General features: G+C 59.0%; 2 protein-coding genes across 2 annotated transcripts; both read right to left on the bottom strand.

Annotated features, from left to right (window-relative positions):
* Positions 1 to 12: 12 nt before the first annotated feature.
* Positions 13 to 4,496, bottom strand: C3H19orf67 (chromosome 3 C19orf67 homolog). The gene is made up of 6 exons (XM_010593271.3): positions 2,367 to 4,496; positions 1,605 to 1,749; positions 1,384 to 1,484; positions 1,122 to 1,307; positions 643 to 777; positions 13 to 189 (listed from the first exon to the last, which is right to left on the bottom strand). Exons 1-6 carry the CDS (start codon positions 2,699 to 2,701, stop codon positions 21 to 23), a joined length of 1,071 nt encoding a protein of 356 aa, XP_010591573.1. The 5' UTR covers positions 2,702 to 4,496; the 3' UTR covers positions 13 to 20.
* Positions 4,497 to 4,611: 115 nt separating this feature from the next.
* Positions 4,612 to 7,060, bottom strand: SAMD1 (sterile alpha motif domain containing 1). The gene is made up of 5 exons (XM_023552322.2): positions 6,101 to 7,060; positions 5,386 to 5,680; positions 5,201 to 5,297; positions 4,996 to 5,107; positions 4,612 to 4,911 (listed from the first exon to the last, which is right to left on the bottom strand). Exons 1-5 carry the CDS (start codon positions 7,043 to 7,045, stop codon positions 4,753 to 4,755), a joined length of 1,608 nt encoding a protein of 535 aa, XP_023408090.2. The 5' UTR covers positions 7,046 to 7,060; the 3' UTR covers positions 4,612 to 4,752.
* Positions 7,061 to 7,322: the final 262 nt, after the last annotated feature.

The raw sequence follows: 7,322 nt of genomic DNA on the forward strand, positions 1-7,322 counted from the left end.
CTCCCACCCCGTCCCCCAGTTCAAGATCCGTGAGCGGCCCACGCAGCGGCCGCGCTCGGAGGCCGGGCAGTGCCTGCCTGGCCAGTGAGGATCTGCACCAGCAAGTCAGTGGCCAGCATGTGCGACGGCTCCTCGAAGCCGATGGTCAGCAGCTGCTGGTAGTCTCCAGGCGGCTGCGGGCACAAAATCCTGGGAGCCAGAGACAGACAGGCCCAGACGTGAGCGCCCCCTGCCCCTTGGGAGCCTCTCCCTTCAAGCCAGAGGCTAATGCTAAAAGAGGCCTTGTTTAAGCTGAGGGTCGGAAAACCTTGGGGAAAAGTTGTTTCCTTGTTGATGAGAAACCTAGAGGGGCCTGGCTGGGGGAAGCTGCCCTGACCCCACCAGTTACTCAGCTAGCTGTGTGTCCTTGGGCAGATATCTTAATCTCTCTGAGCACCGGTTTCTTTCTCTGTAAAATGGGTCTAGTAGTCTGGACCTCAATGGGTTGTTATGTGATTCTGCATAAAACAAGGGCACAATAAAATGCTATCTTTATTATCAAGGGAAGCCAATTAAGGTGTTGGGGGAGGTAGATGATCTTTGAGGGGGTTTTGCCCCTCCCCCTAGAGCCCAAACCTATCTTGCCATTGCCCTTACTCCTACCATGAATAAAGGTCGTCGTCGACTGGTCCTAGGGGCACCCATCGGCCAATGGACCACAGCTTCTGGATCTGGGCGCAGGAGTTGACTGGACTCTTGCCTGTGTCTTCCCATGTGTCTCGATAGCACAGGAAGTAGCTGGGAGTTGAGACGGTAGCAATTAAAAGTTATCAGTTTCCTAGCTTTTTCTGTTGAGGGCTTTGGTTTTGGAGGTGAGGTGGAAACTTATCAGAAGTTGTCCTGAAGTTCTAAGGTAGGGCAGTGTCTCAACATGGAGAACTTTTTTCCCTGCCAGCCTGCTTTTGAGATGAGGACTCTTATTTTGATGGGCAGATGGGTTAACTTACAAAAAAGATGGGGATGGCCTTTCAAAGCCCTTGGTTTCCTGGTTGGCTTTTCACACTTGGTGGTAGTGGTTTAGAGGCGCATATCTGCATTCTGCATAGGAAGGAGGACACTTTAATTTTGGCAGGGGGACTCACTAATCCACATGGGAATCTTGCCCCCAGCTGCTGGGCTCTGGGGTGGTCTCCAGGTTCCAGCGCATTTTCTTGTAGAGGTAGCGGGGGAAGCGGCTGGCAGTGTAGGCGGCTGGGGCACAGTATCTGAAGATGGACACCTCATGGGAAGGGCTGATGGAGAACCTCCCGCAGAAGAAACAGGAGATGCTGGCAGGAGATGGAAGAGTGAAGAAGGAGGGTGGGCTCAGACCTGCTGCCTCCTCCCTCTTTCCTACCCTTTTACCTCAGGGGGTCAGTCTCCTCCAGGTCCACCAACCCAAAGGAGGCATACATGAGGACCAGCTGTTCTAGGCGCAGGGTCAGCTGTTGGGAGATCTCCAACAGCTGCATGGAAGAGGAGGCATCATGAGATCAGCTGCCTTGCCAGGAGCACTGCCCGCCCCCCCCAGGCCTGGGACTGTGTGAGGAAAGGGCTGTGGGGCCCAGAAAACCTGCTTCACACACCCCTTTTCGAACCAGCTCCTGCAAGGTTCCATAGATGGGGGGCACACTCCGCGCAGCCGCCTCCAGGTACAGGAAGTAGGGCTCACACATCTTTAAGAAGGTGGGCATGGCCTTTGCCAGCTGTTCCTTCTGCACTCGGTCCCTGCTGGAGAGAGAAGGGGAACTTTGCCTGAGGTCCTTCACCCCCCTAATTTCTCCCATGTGCCCCACCACTTATATTCCTGGCCTGGACCCCCATCATGAAATCCCCCAATGCCAGGCCTTCTTCCAGCAGCACTTGTCTCATAAACCTACACCTGACTGACACACCACACTCTCCTCTGGGATTTACGCTGAAATTTGAGAACCACGGCCCCAATAATTACCTTTTCCCTGGTCATGTAATCAGGTTATTCTTTGGGGTATCAAACTGGTTACCCGCGGGCTGCATCTTGCTCAGACGCGTTTTGTTTAGCCGGCGCAGAGTTAAAAATCTGAGGTGACATTTACAAACTGGGAGACAAAGTCCTGGAGATTTGGCAACACAAGGTGCACGCTGCCTCAGGAGAGTAATTCGAGGTTGCCCCACACCCCTAATTCTATCCAATCCTCCTCTCTTACCCACAGCAGTTTCCTAATCCTGCCAGCTTCATTTACTGCCTCTGCCTGGCTCCACCTGGCTCTTTGTGCTTTTGAGTTTGCGACCCTGGTGCTTGTGGCTAACCCATTTACCCTCTCTTCCGAGTCTCCTCACCCATCACCTAGAGTCCCGTCCAGCATCACCTGTAGAGCAGGTAGCTCTGGAAATCATCTGCCTTCTTCAGCAGGTAGCGAAGCTGTTCGGTGATGGGCCTGAACATGGTGTCCAGGGGTAGGCAAGCAGGATTCGGCCCGGGGGCCGGAGTCAGAGGTTCTGGGGACGGTGTGGAGGCAGGGGCCTCAGGCAGCGGCCCCTGAGCGTCCTCCGGCTCCAGATCAGCGGGGTCCGCAGGCCTGTCAAGGGGAGTAGACCACGAGGGGTCTCCACAGGGCGGCGCCCCGGGTTCCAAGTCCTCCAACGGTGGCGTTTCCCCAGGACCCGGGAGTAGCGGCCCCAGGAACCACTGCTTTGTAGCCATCGCGCTGAGGGCGGGAGCTCTCTAAAGCGCCTCCGCGCACCTTGGCCGCGGGTTCGACCCCGCCCCAGGAGCTCCGGGAGTCTCGGAGACTCAGTCTTGCCTAGGTTTGGAGCGCGGCCCCCTCCAACTCGCCCCTGCCTCGACCTCTTAGCCGGGGCCGCGCCGCGTCTAGGGAGTTCGCCTCATTTGAATTTCAACACGCGGGAGGGGCGCGCAGCTCCCGGCCGCTCTGCGCTCCCGCGGGGCCCCGCGCACACGCGCTCTCCCCGGCACCGGCCGTCGACCTTGGCCAGGACTGGCGCGGCCATGTCCTGGAGGTGTGGCTGGGGACTTTTTCTCGTGGAGGCAGTTTCCTAGGGAAAAGGGATCTCTTAAAGTGTGTCCAAACCCCCGGCGCAGGTATAGAGGATGTCCAGACCCCACCTCCAGACACTGACTTCCCAGGCCCTGGAACTTGTATTTTTTAAACGCCAATGGAGTTGAGAAACTGCCTTAAAATTTAGTAGGGACTTCTAAAGTATTAGCTGGTACTACTACCAAGAATAAAAATCTTCACTTGGCCCAATCTCTTCTGTTCCTTTTATGCAGCAGATGAAAGGCCTAGAGACCCTACCGTGGTCCCAGAATATACTTCTGCCCCCAATACTTGTACACTGGATTCTCTGCAGCATGCAAAGGCCGATACGCAAATAGCTGTTAGATCAAATGCACTAATTACATTTGAAGCCTCTGGGTAAAGAACTCAGGTTCCCTGGGTGGTGCAGTTTGCTCTCAGCTAACCAAAAGGTTGTCAATTGGAATCCAGCCAGTGGTGCCACAGAAGAGCCTGGCAAACTACTTCTGTAAGATTACAGCCACTGAAAACCCTATGGAGTGTTTTATTAACACACACAGGGTCACCAAGTTAGAATCAGTTCAGTGACACTGGGTTTGGTTTTTTGGTTTGGGTAAAAAATGCACAGTGGTTAATCAAAAGGTGGGCAGTTCCAATCTACTAGCCACTCCTTGGAAATCCTCTGGGGCAGTTCTACTCTCTTCTATAGTCGCTGGGAGTCAGAATTGACTCCAGGGCAATAGGTTTTTTAAAGAATGCAGACAGGTGTCACCCCCTGCCCTGTGTGACCTTGAGCAAGTATCTAAAACTGAGCTAGTTGCCTCATCTATAAAATGGTTTTGATGAGCTCTCTCCTCATGGGGCTGCTGAAAGGATGACTGACAAAAGACTTGTAATGGACTGCTAGTCACTCAAAAAACTTTTGAGTACCTACTGTGTGTCAGGCACTATCTGGACGGTGAGGGAAAATGTCACAGAACAAAGCCGATACCCCTGCCCTCCTGGAGGGACTACTATTATATCCCATTCACTATGCTGCCTCCCTCCGCAAACATCACTGTCCTTATCCTAGGCTCTACTGGTAGGCTGGTGGCTCTTCAGTTGCCTCCTCCCCCAACCCATTCATAAAATGGACTCCCTGGCATTTTTTCTTTTCCTTTTTTTTAAAATTTTTATTTAAAAAACCTTCGGTGCAATATTAAAAAGCAATACAGCCAGCTGGAGCGACAACGACAGAAGAAAAGGCGGTGGGGAAGACCCAGAGACCCTACCCCAGCTGCTCACAGGGCCTGGAGGCCAGGGGCAGATGGGGAAGGGACGTGGGTGGTGGGGAAGAGAAGGCAGGCCACCCACCCACCAAAATGAACAGGCAGAAAAAGACATTTATATAGGAAACATCTGGCTGAACCGAGTAGGATCTTGGGGAGATGGGAAGCCCCCATTTTCTTTCATAAATGTCCTGGGGTGGGGAGGCTGGCCTCCTGAGATGAAATGGGCAGGCCCTGTCCCACCCCACACCCCAACACAGAGTCCAAGATGTGCTGGGGGCAGATATGAGGGCTGGCGAGGGGACATAAGGAGATGACTAGGGAAGGTGCCCCCTCAGTAGAATCTGTCATGAGAGCTAAGGGTGTCCCCGTCCAGAAGCTCCTGGACTCGGGGGTCTTGGGGTGAGACAGGGGCTGGAATGGGTGGGGGAAAGGGTGAGGCTGGGCACTCAGCCTAGAAAGCCATCGGGGTCGTCATCTTCAAAGTGGCCTTGTTGCAGCACCTTGATGTGGTGCTCGTAGATTTTCAGGGCTGGGCCGAGGCGGATGGACAGGCCGGTCAGCACGTCCGTGCGCTGCATGAGCAACAAAGACTTGCCGTCGATTTCCTGGGTGGGAGAGAGACAGAGCTAAGTCAGAGCAGGCGCCTACTGAGGTCCTCGGAGAGTCAGGCCTCCAGGCCAGGAGCTCACCTGCTCTTGGAAAGCCGTGGCTTGTTCAGGGAAGCCAGCTTCAGTGAAATACTCCACCACGTCCATTACGGTCCACTCCACGGGGTCAGCAGGTTTCTCCTTGCGCCCAGAACTGCATCAAAATGGAGCAGTGAACAGCGATGCCCCCTCTGGTTCTGTTTCATACCCCTGAACAGCACCCCATATCTCAAATGTTCCAACTTACGGACAGCCAAAGGGGGTCCCATCAGCCCCAGGTAGAGCTGGTTTTCCTGGTGGCAAAGGCACAGGGGATGGGGAATCTGGCCCGGTGGCAGCAGAGGCTGGGGAAGCAAAAGCACCATCTGTGGCTTTGTCTTGGGGGTGTATTTTTTCTCTCCTGGCACTACCCCCACTCACAGGCATCCTTACCTGATCCCCCTTCCTTATTCATTGCGGCCATACAGAAGGCCTGGCGGGTGCCACTGCCCAGGGCTGGCCCGCGCCCTTCATCTTGGCCCTGGTGGGGTCCACAGAGCGTCCACTCCTTGACCCTCTCCTTGGCACTCTGAGGGCCCCGTTCGCCATTAAGCTGGTGGTGCTGGGCACCTGCAGGACGGTCACCCTCAGGCACCTCAGAACCCTCTGACACATCGTCTTCATCATCATCTTCTTCCTCATCATCTTCTTCCTCTTCTTTCTCAAGCGCCCGTTCTTCTCCACCTCTCTGGGGCCAGGGAGACAGGCACTCAAGGTTAATAATAGCTGTTCTAACGCTGCACCCAGAGCCTGGGCTCCAGGATTGAGTCGCGTGCCCAACGCCACCTTTAATAACAACACTGACTAACTTTTACACATTCACTCCGTGCCAGGCCCTGGATTAATAAAGCTGTCTGCAGCCAAATCTCACCAAACTTGCTCAACAACCCCAAGGGGTCGCTACTGTTATTAAGCCGCGTTTGCAGCAGAGTAAACTGAGGTCCGAGAATATTTAGTTACTTGCCAAGGTCACCACACACCGAGCCCGCAGGGAAGGACCTAAAAGCCTCAGCCACCCCATCCCTCTTGGGACTCGAGCCTCAGCCACCAACTTCGCCCGCACCTGCCCACCACCTCGCGCCGCGCCCCCGCTCCCCGGCGCGCTCACCTTGCTCCGCGACGCGCGGGCGCTGGCGGCCGGCGGCGCCCGTCCGGGCCTGTCCCCGCGAGGCAGCGCTAGCGCTCCGAGGCGGGTGCGCTCCAGGCGGCCCCGCGCTGCCGCCTCCTCCTCCAGCAGCCCCTGCACACGGCCGCGGGTCAGACGGCCGCCGGCGCCGCCGCTACCTCCGAGGTAGCGCACGACTTCCCGCAGGCTCACGGGCCGCGCCGGGCCGCTGGCCCGCGTCGCGCCCCCCTCCGGCGGCGGCTGTGGCTGCGGCGGCGGCTGCTGCTGCTGTGGCGGCGCCGGCGGCTGTGGCGGCGGCGGCAGCGGCGGCTCCCGGGCGGGGACGGCGGGCGGGGGGGCGCGGCGCGGGCCGGCCGGGGGCGCCACCGCCGGGGGCGCGGCGGGCGCGGGCGGCGGCGCGGCCAGGGGCGCGGCCCTCTGCGCGCGGGGGCCCGGCTGCACGGGGCCAGGCGAGGGGGGCGCTGTGGCGGCCGCGGCCGCGCGGGGCGCCCGGGCCGGGGCGGCGGCGGCGACGGGCGCGGGCGGCGGCGGTGGTGGGGCGGGCGTGGGCGGCGGCGGCGCAGCGGCGGCGGGGCCCCCGCGGGGGGCGCGCGGCGGGGCCGGCGGGGTGGCTCCGCGCCGGGGCGGCTGGACGCGCGCCGCGTTGCGGTACGAGATGCTCCCCTTGTAGCTGACCCGGAGCACGGCGCGCTGCTGGATCAGTTTCTCGAGCTCGGCGCGCGTGCGCTCGGGCTCCGGGCCGTGCCGCCGCCGCACCATCCGGCAGATGCGCTCCAGGTCCGGCCGCGCCTTGCGCGAGCGCAGCGAGTCGATGGTGTCCAGGATCCACTCTTGGTAGTGCGGGGACGCGGCGGACGACGAGGCGGCGGCCGCCGTGGTGGCGGCCGCCGCCGTCTCTGGCGGGGGTAGGGCCGGGGGCCCCGCCATGCCTCCCGCCCGGCCCGGCTGCACCGTGCGCGCTGCCTCCCTCCCAGCGCGGCGCCCCCCTCCCCGGCTTCCCTCCCTCCGCCGCTGCCCGCCTCCTCTGCCTCCCCCCCGGGGGGCGCAGCGCCTCGGCGGAGCGGCGGCGGCGCTGCTGTTTCTTTGCGAAAAAAAGAGAGAGAGGGAGCGAGAGAGAGAGAGAGAGAGAGAAAAAACAGTGAGAGAGAAAGAAAAGAGAGAAAAAAATATGCACACACTCACTCACTCGCACGCACGCACACAC

This window comes from Loxodonta africana, chromosome 3, assembly GCF_030014295.1.
Source record: "Loxodonta africana isolate mLoxAfr1 chromosome 3, mLoxAfr1.hap2, whole genome shotgun sequence".
Lineage (NCBI taxonomy): Eukaryota > Metazoa > Chordata > Mammalia > Proboscidea > Elephantidae > Loxodonta > Loxodonta africana.

Coding starts and splice junctions, on each gene's coding strand:
- C3H19orf67 (XM_010593271.3), bottom strand. CDS start 2,701: ATGGCTACAAAGCAGTGGTTCCTGGGGCCGCTACTCCCGGGTCCTGGG. Junction 1,308..1,383: donor GAGGAGACTGACCCCCTGAG/GTAAAAGGGTAG, acceptor ATCTCCTGCCAG/CATCTCCTGTTTCTTCTGCG. Junction 190..642: donor GACGACGACCTTTATTCATG/GTAGGAGTAAGG, acceptor TCTGGCTCCCAG/GATTTTGTGCCCGCAGCCGC.
- SAMD1 (XM_023552322.2), bottom strand. CDS start 7,045: ATGGCGGGGCCCCCGGCCCTACCCCCGCCAGAGACGGCGGCGGCCGCC. Junction 5,298..5,385: donor GAATAAGGAAGGGGGATCAG/GTAAGGATGCCT, acceptor TTGCTTCCCCAG/CCTCTGCTGCCACCGGGCCA. Junction 4,912..4,995: donor CCACGGCTTTCCAAGAGCAG/GTGAGCTCCTGG, acceptor TCTCCCACCCAG/GAAATCGACGGCAAGTCTTT.